The 13,921-nt window shown below is 37.0% G+C and overlaps 1 protein-coding gene across 1 annotated transcript in view; it reads left to right on the top strand.

The window, feature by feature from the left end:
- The window catches only part of LOC143235046 (CD63 antigen-like), a 30,623-nt gene that overhangs the window by 14,307 nt on the left and 2,395 nt on the right, over positions 1-13,921 (top strand). The window contains exons 5-6 of the mRNA XM_076472798.1: positions 744-866; positions 2,226-2,309. Of these exons, the coding sequence (XP_076328913.1) occupies positions 744-866; positions 2,226-2,309 (207 nt within the window). The remainder of the gene's footprint in view (positions 1-743; positions 867-2,225; positions 2,310-13,921) is intronic.

The following is a 13,921-nucleotide window of genomic DNA, read 5'->3' as shown; positions in this document are numbered from 1 at the left end:
AACATTGGTTTGTCATTTTGTAAATAAATACTTAGTGAGTTTTTTTGTTTTGTTTTGAGGTAATGACCTTTTGTATTTAAAAATTGAGTTTGTTTAGCACTTTATTTATTAAACCTTTTGTGTGTTAAAAACATTCTGTATAATATACTTGGTACAACTAAAATTATTTCAAAAGACAAAAAATAAAGTTTGAACTTTGTAATTAGGCTAATGATAACTAAATTATATTTTGAAATTGTTGTTAATATAATTACTAATTTTGAAAACAAAGTAGCTAAGCTATGACGATTTGATATTTTGCACATTTCTTTTTGCATATATTTAATGTTTTGTATAACATCTCAAGTGGTGACACCTGGAGTTTTCTACTGAGACCAAAGTAATTTGTTCAAAATCCAAATTTCTAGTTATAATTGTTAGAGATTGTATTCATTTTTTTTAATGTAATGTTTCTTGTGATATGTAATATCAGCTGATGTCTGTAGAAATTAGTCAATTAGTGGAATATTTGTTTACTACTAAATGCTCAAGATCAGAGTAATAACCACTGTCAATTTGGATTAATACACTGCTAATGTATATTAATCAGTGTATCAATATGTAACAATTTATAAATCCGTTTTTGTTTAATCACTGCTATTATTAACAGTTTTCAGAATTTTACATGTACAATAATCATAAAAAAAAATTATCACTTTTAAAATGAAACCTAAAAGTTTAATACATTTATTTCTTGCACACAGTTGCACTGCTGTGGAGCTGCAAATATTACGGATTGGTATGTTGTTCTTAACCACACCTTGCCACCAAGTTGTTGTGAGAATCAAAGTAACTGTACAGAAGCCTCACATGACCTTTATACTATGGTAAAGTAGCCATGTATTTTTTGTATTTCAAGAATAAATAGTTTGTACATTTTACTAAAAGCCTGCCATTAAATCCAGAATTACTTCACCATTACTTCTAAAGTATGGGGTTGATTAATTATAAGTTATTACATGAAATAAAAAGCACAGTAAAAATATTCAGATAAAATAAGTTTTGATTAATTCTAAGGTGATCAAGTAAGAGGTATTTGTACAAGAAAACATATTATAATATACTTGCAACTTGGCAATATTTGTTATATTTGGCTAAGTACTTTTGGTTTTCTTAAAAGTAATCTTTTTTTGACTGAATTTCATTAAAGCAATAAAGGTTAAACATCTTTTATAATAGTTTTATTAGATTTTAAATCTTGTTTCCAGTAGTATCTTTTTAATAGGCCCTAAATCTGTAAGTAGTTAGTTGATCGAAGCAGTTCAGTGATAATTTAAAACCACCATCCTTATGATTTAACTGATGTCCTTGTTTTTAATTAATCTTATGGATTATTGTTAAAAATACATTAAATAAATATATAAATTAAAACAAATGTTTATGCATTTGATGGTTTGTCTTTCAGTCTGTCTTGATGATAAATGTTTAAAATACTGTTGATTCAATCTGACATAATACATGTCCATTTCTAGGTGTGCAATAAATGCATTTCATTAAAAGCCTGTTTTTGGTAAGTGTGACAGGGTATGATCATGAATGCATTTGTCTTGTATCATTGAAGTTGCTGCATAAATGATGGTTTCTTTCATTATAATATAAAGAAAATAAATTATGCCACTTCTCAGCATTTTAAGCCAATGAATAGAAAAAGAAGGTAAATTAAACTAATATTTGAAATGTTAATCACAAGCGTGCAGATGTAAGGGAAGTACTTTAAAAACAGATTACTCTTTAATGATGTTTTTGTCTCTAAAGGAGTGTTTCATAGCAAACTGATGGTAAAAACTACCAGAAAAGCTGATGTGTTAAATAAAATGGCTTGCAGTATTTTCATTTGCTATTTTTAAAACTTGATATTGTTTTCATAAAAAAATAAACTGCAAAGCTTTTTATGTTCATATGGATAATATTCTTATAACTCAAGTAATTAATGGGTTTGAATTTTTTATGGTTTGTTCTTAGCCATTTTTTAATGAAAAACTCAAAATGTTTTGTTTGGATAAACTATGACTATAAATATCAGAATTTGTGTCATTGCTATTATTTTACAAGTATATTTTAAAATGTATTGCTGTACAACCTTGTAGAATAGTTAAAACATTTTTTCTTCTGCTTACTGTTTAAAAATAAAATGAAAGAAAATTATTGAACATTATTATAATTGAATTTTAATTCTTCCTACGTAGCCTTGCTCTGATGCTCTTGCAAAGTTCATGCAACAGAAAGCAGGAATTGTTGGTGGAGCAGCAGTAGGAATTGCTTTTGTTGAAGTATGTTATTTATGCTGGTAGCCTTAGGAAACAATTTTAAGTAGTCTTAAGCTTAACATAAAATCCCTTAGTGGTTCATGCATATTCTGAGTGGCCACCTGTTTGCCCTAGGATTACAGTATTGTTATGTAACAACTGTTTATAATTAACTATCTTGTCATGTTTTATGTTTTTCATAATGCAATATAATTTTGGAAGTATCCTTTTAAAGATGTTAATCTGATAAATTAGAAATAAATTAATCTGACTGTGTGCAGTAAATATTGTGGATGAAGGTATAAAATAAAATGAGACCAGAAATTAAATCATTTTATCAAAGCTAATAATTAATTTCACAAATGTGGTTTTATTCTGCTGTGTACCTTATAAACATAAATAAAATTTATTTTTTCATTTATTTCTAGTCAAATGGTGAAAAGAGTGTAACCTTTTAATTTGTATAAAATGTTTAATAAATGTGACCTGACTGGTAGGTCATGGGGAATATTAGTATTCTTTGATCCAACTCTTTGGAGGTTGTACATATTGTATAGGGAATAACAGTAAACATTTTGTATTACTTCTAGCAGGTAGGATATATTGTGTAGTGAATAACAGTGAACATTGTATCACTTCTAGAAGGTAGGATGTATTGTATAGGGAATAACAGTAAACATTTTGTATTACTTTTAGAAGGTAGGATATATTGTGTAGTGAATGACAGTGAACATTGTATCACTTCTAGAAGGTAGGATGTATTGTATAGGGAATAACAGTAAACATTTTGTATTACTTTTAGAAGGTAGGATATATTGCATAGGGAATGATAAACTTCAATCTGGCTTCCAGTGTGGATTCTTGTATGTGGTGAGAGGGACCTCCCAGAGAGAAGGTTCTAAATTTTCAATTTACTTCTTGAGGAATCTAAACATCCACATGTGTTTGCTGTGGAAGGCGACCCATGAAAGGGAGGAGAGGATCCTGGTGGTTGAGGGGTCCATCCCAAACACACCACTTTGGCCTTGAATTTCTGTAGATGGGCAGCTTTGGAGTGGCCTTCCCAGGATCAGTTGACTGATCCATTTGGGCTGGGGTCAACAAAGTACCAGTATTGGACATTCTTGATGGGTGTTGTGGACATTGTGTCTGATGCTAGTGTTTAGGTATAGTTCTCATGAAACCCTGGCATTGATGCAGTGTCCTTGTTTGGCATTGTAGTGCATCCCGTTGTAGGGTGACATGATGGGTGGGGTCAGTGGGCACTGAAATATTCTTTTTTTTTTCCCTTATGGATCCTCAAAAAAAAACTTAAATAAAATAGTAATAAAACAGTCCATAGGTAAATGACTGTCTTGAAGATTCTAAGCAGCAATCTTCAACATCTGTAACATTTGTTGTACCTCATTTTCTTATACTACATTCTCTTTCAGACAAATCGTTAGGGCAAATGTCTCCCTTTTTTATGCAGAAGGGACAAGAGGGGGCTTGCTGGCTCTCCTAAATCAGTAAAAAAGCTTTATTCTGGTGACATTTTGGTGGAAAAACCCACTTCAAAACAGAGTGAACTCTTTTTGTATTTAAAAGTCATTGGGGATATACCAATTGAGGTGACTCCCTGTGCTACTTTTAATTCATCAGGAGGAGTTGCTGTTGAGAGGGAATTGAAGAATATTCCCGAATTGGAGATCTTCGCTGGTTTCTCCACCAAAAGAGTTTCTGCAGTAATGCGTATATCCACTTTCAAAGATGGAATTGTGATGCCGACCAGTGTCCTAATTTTGACGTTTACATCACCATGTCTACTGGCCACCATCAAGGCAGGTTATCTAAATTGCAAGGTGGAGCCACATATTCCAAACCATCTCAGATGTTTCCAATGAAAGCAGTTTGATCACTCGAAGACATCATGTTGTGGTTCATTGACGTGTATTTGTTGCAGTGGCAAAGACCATGATGCTTGCAAATGCAAAATGGACCCTGATTGTGTTAAGTATAGTGGCCCTCACCCCTCTTACTTTTGTTCTTGCATTAGATGGGTGGAAGAAAAAGAGGTACAGCATTTGAAAAATTGTTCACAACATTTCTTACCCTGACGCTCAAAAGCTACTGTCCACTACTTCATCTTGGAGATAGGCTGTTACAGTGGGAGTGCAGACAGATCTCTCTATCTTCAAGAGAATCGTTTTCAAACCATGTGAAGAAGTTTTTTCTCTCCATGATTAAGAGAGTTGACAAATCAACGTAGATACCTACGTCTGTCCTCACCATTCCTTCTAGTGGCTCCCCATCTCCACTTACTGTGACTCTGGCTTCTGGCATTTCTTTGGGTCATCTTCTTCCTTGGCCCTGAGATACAGAATGATTATTTGTTCATACTCTTAGTTGCTGAAATCTTCATCTACCAATAGAGACCTGCCCACTCGACCCAGGGCAGGATTTATGGAGGTCAATAGACCATCTAGTAAAGGAAAATGACATGGTCAAAAACAGGTGGGCTCTCAATTCAATTCTGCTTCACATAAGTAAAAGTGGCCATTTTAATACAGTATAACTGTTGAGGTTTTCATTCTAATTTGGATGCCATTAAAGCTCTGGTTGACTCTTACCATCCTGTGTGTCTTTCCCTACAGGATGAATTTCTGAAACCTGCCAATACAGTCACCTTTTGGCAGTTTTCTTTATATAGAAATGACAGATTGTGTGATGGAAGAATGGCACTGCTGGCTGATCAGCCTGTGCTCACCCTATCTTTGTCCCTAAATACATGACACTTGGGTCGCAATACCCCTCAATGTGGATTCCTGTATGTGGTGAGGAGACCTTCCAGGGAAGGTTCTGTTCTTTCAGTTTACCTCCTCTGGGATCTAAATATCCACCCACGTGTTTGTCGTGCATAGTAACCCATGAAGGGGAGGAGAGGATCCTGGTGGTTGAAGTGTCCAACCTTAACACACCACTTTGGCCTTGAATTCCTGTAGACAGGCAGCCTTGGGGTGGCCCCCTTGTGTCAATCAGCTGGTCCACTCAGGCTAGGGTCAACCAAGTACCAGTGTTGGATGTTCTCAGCAGGTGTTGTGGACATTGTATCTGATGCTGGTGTTTGGGTATAGAGCTCACGAAACAGGGTATGGCCATACATTTCAAACCCCCTCTGATGTTTCCAGAGTCAGCAGTTTGGTCACTCTAAGACTCGTGTTGTGGTTCCTTGACATGTGCTCATTGAGGTGGTAGGGACCATGATGCCTACGAGTGTGAAACGGACTCTCATTGCATCAGTTGCAATGGCTTTCATCTGTCCTACTTTTGTTCTTGCCCTAAATGGTTGGAAGAAAAAGAGGTGCAGCATTTGAAAATGATTCATAACATTACTTATCCCGAGGCTCGAAAATTGCTGTCCACCACCTCATCTCGAACGTATGCTGCTGCACTTCATTCCACAACTACAGTGGGAGTGCAGACAGATCTCTCTGTGCTTTCAAAAGAATCGTTCTCCAAACAAATGAAAACTCTTTTAACCTCCATGGTTACAAAAAGTTGATGAATCAACTTCAACACCCATCTCTGTTCTTACATACATTCCAACAAACCCCAAGATTCATATCCTTTGGTTCCAGGTACAGGCATTTCTTCATGTACATCTCTCACCCCAAGATGCAAAACACACATTTGTTCACGTCCTCAGTCACTGGAATCCCCTTCCAACATCAAAGACCTGCCCAATCAACCCAGAGCAGGATTCATGGAGATTGATAGACTTCCTTTGAATAAGGACAGTAAGGGAAAAAGATGTGGTCATAAACAGAAGGATTCTCCACCCAATTTTTCTACACATAAATAAAAATGGCCACCCTGATACAATGGAACTGTTGAGGTTTACCTTTTAATCTGGATGATATCAAAGCAGTGATTGCTTCCTACCATCCTGTATGTCTTTCCTTACAGGAAACATTTCTGAAACCTGCTGATACAGTCACCTTTTGGCAGTTTTCTATGTACAGAAATGACAGACTGTGTGATGAACAAGTGCATGGAGGGGTAGCATCGTTGATCAGCATGTGCCCACCTTGTCTTTGCCACTTGACACACCCTCAGAGGCCAAAGTCTTCCATGTTTCTTTGGGTCATATCATCACTGTTTGTTCTCTCTACCTGTTGCCTGGAGAGACAAATGATCAATCAGAACTTGATGCTCTTATTGAACAGTTGCCATCTCCCTTTTTCATCCTGGGGGACTTGAATGGACATCATCCCATCTGGGGAAGTGCTGGTATTGATAGGAGGGGTCATTCTGTAAAGCATATGCTCTTTTCAATACTGGTTCTTCTTATTTTCATGCATCTAGTCAGTTCTTCACTGCTCTTGATCTCTCAATTTACTCCCCTTCATTATTTTCCCATTTTTCATGGAGGGTTGACAATAATCCACTAGACAGTGATCATTTTCCTATAATTTTGAGAGAGACTGGCCATGATCGATGCCACCCAATCTATGTGTCCCAGTGGAAGCTGGATCAGGCAAACTGGCCCTCTTTCACTGCTCTTGCAGAACATAATCCTGTCATCGTCTGTAAGCCATTAATAGATGACTGTGTGGCAGCAGTAACTGACTGTATTGTACAAGCAGCTGCTTGGTGTATTCCTAAAACCTTGACACGTTTTCCACTATATTCTCATCTGTGATGGAATCCTGCCTGCCACATGGCATGGAAGGCTCAAATAACGGGCCTGGGATACTTTCCATAGATATCTCACACTCTCGAACCTCATTGCTTTTCAGTGGACCTGTGCACGTGCTCAGTGGGTAAGACATCAAAGCCAGAAGGAATCTTGGATTAAGTTCACAACTGGCATATCTTCTATTACCAGTTCCAAAGTCATGGGACAAGATTCAAAAGATCAGTGGGCTATATAATTCTGTCCTTCTCTCGATCTTGCTTTCTGATGGCTAGGAAGTAGCTGATACTCTTGGTGAAAGCTTTTGCCAGGTATCTAGTACTTCTGCTTCTTCCACTTTCTTAGTTATCAAGACTCATGCAGAGCAATCACCTCTTACCTTTGAGGTGATTGTTTCTATTACTGTAATTGCCTCTTTACACTGATGGAACTGAAACTGGCCCTTCATTGGTTTGGCAGTACATTGGTTGAACATGATAATATACACTGTGACATGCTGCACCATCTTTCTCCTGCTTCTCTTCCTTTTATTCTGATTGTTTTTAACTGGATCTGGCTGGAGAATGTTTTTCCTGGTGCCTGGCGCCAGGCTGTTGTCCTACCTTTCTCTAAGCCTGGGAAGGAACCCAAGATTCCTTCAAACTACCATCCAATTGCTTTGACAAGCTGTCTCTGTAAGATCTTATAGAGGATGGTTAATGTTTGTTTTGTTTGGTTCCTTGAATCAAACAACCTTCTCTCGCCCACCCAGCGTGGGTTCTGACAACAGCACTGCACCGTGGACCACTTGATTCCACTTGAAACGTCAATCAGAGAAGTCTTTCTCAAATGACATCTTGTATCGGTATTCTTTGACATTGAGAAGGCTTATGATATAGCATGGAGGTATGGCATTTTGCGAGACCTCCATATGTATGGGTTATGTGGCCATTTGCTCATTTTTTAAAAAAATTTCTTAATGTACAGGAGATTCCAAGTTCGTGTGGATTCGACACTTTCCTGTTCTGTTCTACAGGAACTGGGAGTCTCTCAGGGCTGTGTTCTGAGTGTCACACTTTTCAGTATATTAATTAATGCAACTTCCTCTCATTGTTGCAAACAGGCTCTATGTCGACGACTTTCACATCTCGTGTCAGCTGTCGAACATGAGGTATATTGAGCAGTAGCTACAGACTGCCTTCAATCATTTACTGAAGTGGACCACAGCAAATGGTTTTAACTTCTCTCTCTCTCTAAAACCATTTGCATGCACTTTTGCTGCCAATGAGGCATTCATCCTGATCCTGAACTCCGTATTAGTGAAATTGTGCTGTCTGTGGTCCCTGAGACAAAGCTCTTGGGGCTTATCTTTGACCGTAAGCTGACCTTTATACAATATATCAAGCAGCTACGGGTCAAATGTATAAGAGTGCTGATCATCCTCCATGTCCTCTCTTCTACCACTTGGGGAGTGGATCAACATTCTATGCTAATGATATATCGTGCTCTTATCTGATCGAAACTCAACTATGGATCACTGGTCTATGGTTCTGCCAGGCCTTAAAGATGTTGGACCCTATTCATCATCGAGCACTTCGGCTCTGCACTAGAGTTTTCTGCACTTCTCCAGTTTAGAGCTTATACATAGAGTCTCATGAACCTTCTTTTCATCACTGCTGTTTGCAACTGTCCTTACTGTATGCTTCGAAACTTCGTTCCTTACCAAAGCATTCCACCTGCAGTTGTGTTTTCCTTCCTTTGTGGGCCATACTTTTTCAGAACAGATGGTCTGCTATTGCTCCTTTTGGCCTTCGTATCTAGGTGCAGTTGGATAAATTGGCTCTATTCTTGGATAACATTGCTGTATCTACTGGTTAGCCCATCCCACCATGGCTTCTTACAGTCCAATTGTTACCTATCTATAAGTAATCTGAGAAAAGTAGACACTTCCGATTGGAAATACTTTCTGCTATTTGCAGAACATTTTTTGAACCATCCTTCTATTCCTGTTTCTACAGATGGTTTGAAATCAGGTGACTGTGTGAGCTCTGCCATGGTTTTTTGTGGTTCAGTGGTTGTGTGCAGACTCCCCTCTACAGCTTGTTTGTTCACTGCTGAACTGTATGCCATTTCTTTTGCCCTGGATCACATAGAAGCTAAGCAGTACTCAAACTGCACTATTTATACTTACTCACTTAGTTTTCTACTGGCCCTGGAATTTCTTCACATTGGTTCACGCCCTGTTCTCACTGATATTCAAAACCAACCTGCCCATTTCTCTTTAACATCTATTTCTATCCAGTTTTTCTGGATACCAGACCACGTTGGTATTCTGGGAAACAAGCTCGCCGACACCGTAGCTAAATCTTTCTGCTCTGACATTATCATCACTGAGCCTGTTCCATGCTTGGACTGTGGTCCTGATTCAAGGCTCGGCTCCGTGCCAGGTGGTAGTCGACATGGAGTAAGCAATGTGAAAACAAAACCCTATAATGGACTTTGGCCATCTTCTGTAAGGATTGGAAAGAGGAAGTTGTTCTAACTAGACTATGCATTGTTCACAGTTTTTTAACTCATCATTTTGTTTCATCTGGAACTGATGCACCAGTGTGTGGTTTGTGTTACACTCAGATCACAATAAGCTCTATCTTGAAGAAGTTGTGCTTTCTGTGGTCCCTGAGGCAAAGTTGTTGTAGCTTATCTTTAACCTTAAGCTGATCTTTATTCCACGTATCAAGCAGCAACATGTCAAGTGTACAAGGGTACTAAACATCCTTTTTGTCCTCTCTTCCACCTTTCTGGGAGCAGATCAATATTCTATTCTAAAAATCTCTTGTGCCCTCACTTGATCAGAAATGGACTATGGGTCTATGGCTCTACTAGGACCTTGGCCTTGAAGATGTTGAATCCTGTTTGCTATCAGGGGCTTCAGTTCTGCACTGGGACTTTCTGCACTTCCCAAGTCCAGAGTTTATACACCAAGTCTCATGAACCTCCTCTACACCTCTGCCATTTTAAGTTGCCTTTATTGTATGTGGCAAAACTTCAATCCTTACCACAGCATCCCACCTGGAGTTGTGTTTTCCTTCCTTCTGAATACCAGACCACGTTGGTTTTCGCGGGAACAAGTTCGCCAACACCACAGCCAAGTCTGTCTGTGGTTGGATGTTATCATGGTTGTGCCTGTCTCTCACACGGACTACGGTTCCATGTTCAAGGCTTGACTCAATGCTAGTTGGCAAATGACTTGGAGTGAGCAATGTGATAACAAGCTTTATGAGATTGAACCCTCTATTGGATTTTGACAGTCTTGATTCCAGAAGGTCAGAAGGAAGAAATTGTCTTAGGTAGGCTATGCAATGGTCACAGTTTTTTAACTTACCATATCATTTTCTTTTATCTAGGACTAGTGCAACATTATGTGGTCTGTGTGACACTCAGGTCACAATAACCTACATTTTACTGTCATGCTGTTGTTACAATTGTGAGCAATAGCACCATTTTATACATACTTTTACCATTTGGTTCCCCCTTCACATTGGATAATGCCATTGGCGATGGTGATGCTGTCCACCTTAATTTTGTTTTTAAATTTTTAAGGGCTTGGCCTTTTTAACTCTTTAGTTTTTAGTTCAAACATTGGACCCTGTTTTATTTTAACATGATTCCTTTTAAGTACTTTAATAATTTTACTTTAATTTTTTCCTGGCTGTATGGTGCAGATAGCCTAATTGCTTTGTGCCAATAATTACCAAACCAACCAACCATCCAGAAGGTAGGATATAGTGTGTAGGGAGTAACAGCAAACTTTGACTTGGCTCTAGAAGGTTAGGATATAGTAAACAGGAAATAATAGTAAACATTGATCTGCTTTCTAGAAGTCTGGAGACATTGAGTAAAGAATAACAGTAAACTTTCACTTGACTTCCAGGAAGTAGAATATACTGTATAGGGAGTAACAGTAAACATGGATTTGATTTCTTGAATATAGGACTTGTTTTACAGTGTAAACAGAAAGTGAATACTTATTTGAGGAATAGCACTCAGAATTTTATGAATTATACAGTAAACTCAAAAACAATGTTGGATTCATTTGTTTTTTCTAATTTGTTACAATTTGCTACTGTTTAGTTGCTGATAAATATCACTCTAAAGTGGTCATGTTGCACTTGAGTTAATATGATTGGATTAAAAGAAACAGTTTTAAACCATAGTGCAGTGCTTACATATTTGAAAATTTTATGCATAAAATGACTCATGCTTGTGGGATATTAATTAAGAAACCAGTACAAAAAAAGTAGCTATATGATCAGTTGTAAAACGTTTAAATATGGTTTTTTCTAACAAGAAATTAGCAATAATTGTGTGAAGTGTAATATCTGTATTAGATTGTAATAGTAGAAATACATAAAGAAACCTTTTGATCTGATCTATTTCTGTAAGATTAGTTTTGAGAGAAGTGTGAACACACCTCTTTCTGAGTATGAAATCTGCTGTTCACTCAAAATGTAGACCCTATTGTTAGAATTCCCTGATATTCTTCCAAAGTTGGACTTGTGTAGAAAATGAAAAAATTTAAACATTAAGTTAATTTTGTTTTTTTTCAAATATGAAGTTTAGAGGTATTCTAAGGAATTAAAAGTTTTGTATTTTTTTTCACTTGATAACTTGAACATTGAAGTGTGAGTGATTTGTAATTTGAACCTATTTCAAGGATTTTAACCAACAAAGATTGTTTTCCCCCCCCCCCTAAAGAATTGTTTTATTCTGATTAGCATTGAAAATTTTATTTCAGAAATAAAACTGTTAACCATTTTTTGGTTTCTTACAGGGAGTAATTGACCTGCAAATGAATTGTATGTGAAATTTTAATGTGTTTTCAATCATTTCTCCCAAAATATTTAAGTTATGATAAAATGAGTTTTGTTTTTTTTTAATTTAAATGAATTAGGTTGTGAAGGAAATTTTAACTACATTAGCAGCAATATTAAACATAAAAAAATTAAGTCATAGACATTAAAAGGTTTTTAAATTTCAGTTTTTTGGAAAAAGAGAAAAGCTTGATTACATAGTATTTCAAGTGAATGCTCTTTACTAATTTAAGAAACTAACTCATCTTTGACAATTTTTGTTTAAAGAAAAAACTCTGATATTGTCATATGCTGTTCATGAGTTATGAACTTTCTTTAATATTTGGTTTTTATTATTTACATAATTAATTTGGAGTGCTTGTTGTTTTATTGTATTTTTCTTATATTTATTAAATGGAAACAATCAATTTATATTCTATATATCATAATTCTATACAGGTTTAATAACTTTAATGTCAGATATCGGCTATTGTCACTGCTGTTGCCGAGATACTTACTTTGAAACAGTGTTCCACAGTTTAACAAACTTTTGTTATTCAGTACATTGTTGCCCAAAGAAGGTTCTGGTAAGAGAGTCAAAAGTATGCAACTAAAAGTATTTTAACATAGAGAAAAAATCCATGTTGATTTTTTTATATCGGTATGTGTGTACATTTACCTTTTTTTTCGTTTAGTGCAAATTCAGTGATAAAATTGGGAGTAGAGAGGACCATGTTGAAGTTGCAGTATTCGTGCACCTAGTTAGCAATTTAATATTAGTTTATCACTATCATCCAATGATAGACCATTTGCATTAATTGATTGCACTGTAGTAGGTTTTTTAAATATACGAGAATGACAACTAACTGAGATGGTGATATGTTATCTTAGGGATAAAGGATTAAAGAACAAGCTGAAGAGAAATATTATGGTTTATGTCCGGGGTTCCCAACCAATGGATTGGACCCCAGGGGGTCGCGAAGCCTTGGCAGGGGAGTCGCGTAGCCTTGTTAGAAGTAGCTTGGGATAACATTAATTTTATTTCATCAATTACATTTTCATGCTCTTACATTTTTTTTTCTGTGCAAAGCAAAACGTGTGCTACGTTAGTTCAGTGTCATTAGGTGATATTATGGGTGTATGTATGTGTGCCTGTGAGTGAATGTGTATGCGTCTGCAACTGTATGTATGTGTGTACTAGTGAGTAGCGAGTATGCGAGTGCACGCGCATGTACGTATGCTTGTGTGTCTGTTTAGCTGTGATTAAGTGTGTGTGTGCTCACTTTAGACACGTGAGTCACATGTCCGTTGCTGATTGGTGGATGACGAATTGCGCGACTGGCCACGCTCCCATTACTCTACCTGCACCCCCCACAAGTAGTCAGTGTAAGATCTACAGTTACCAAAGCGTTCATTATTGAACATTTTTATTTTATTTTAACAAGGAGATAAGTAAGCAGTAGAGGTGAATTGTGTCCATGGCTAAACAGTGCAGATACTCAGAATGCTACCTCAACATTGGCTTCACCACTGTACTCACCAATGACGGCATCGAGAAACCACAGTGTGTTTTGTGCCATGCTGTCCTGAGTGCAGAGTCAATGAAACCATCAAAACTCAAACGTCATCTCCAGACGAAATATCCAGAACACGCAAAGAAGAGTTTGGATTTCTTCAAACACCATGAACGGTGTCTTAAAAGCCAAAGAATCAATAGAAGTGGGTCATTTCAACAGCAGAGTGCAGCCGTAGTGGAAGCTTCATATGATATTGCATTCGAAATTGCTAAACAAAAAAAACTTAAAAGATTGGAAAAACACTTCTTAAACTCTGCATGATGAAAGCAGTAAATCTTATTCTTGGAGAAGCCAGTGCAAAGAAGATGCAGCATGCAGCCCTGTCAAATAATACTATACAGAGGCACATTTCTAAAATGTCTATGGATGTGAAGGAACAGGTTTTGACAGAAATCAAGGGTTCCCCTTTGTTCTCCTTTCAGCTCGAAGAGGCAACATGTAAGTTCATGTTTTCAGTTGCTTGTCTTCGTGAGATACATTAATTTAGGTGACATCAAAGACGAATTCTTATTCTGCAGTGCACTTGAAACCACAACAAAAGCTGATGATGTCATG

Source organism: Tachypleus tridentatus, chromosome 12, assembly GCF_004210375.1.
Source record: "Tachypleus tridentatus isolate NWPU-2018 chromosome 12, ASM421037v1, whole genome shotgun sequence".
In the NCBI taxonomy this organism is placed as follows: Eukaryota; Metazoa; Arthropoda; class Merostomata; order Xiphosura; family Limulidae; genus Tachypleus; species Tachypleus tridentatus.
This window is presented reverse-complemented; position numbering and strand designations above follow the sequence as displayed.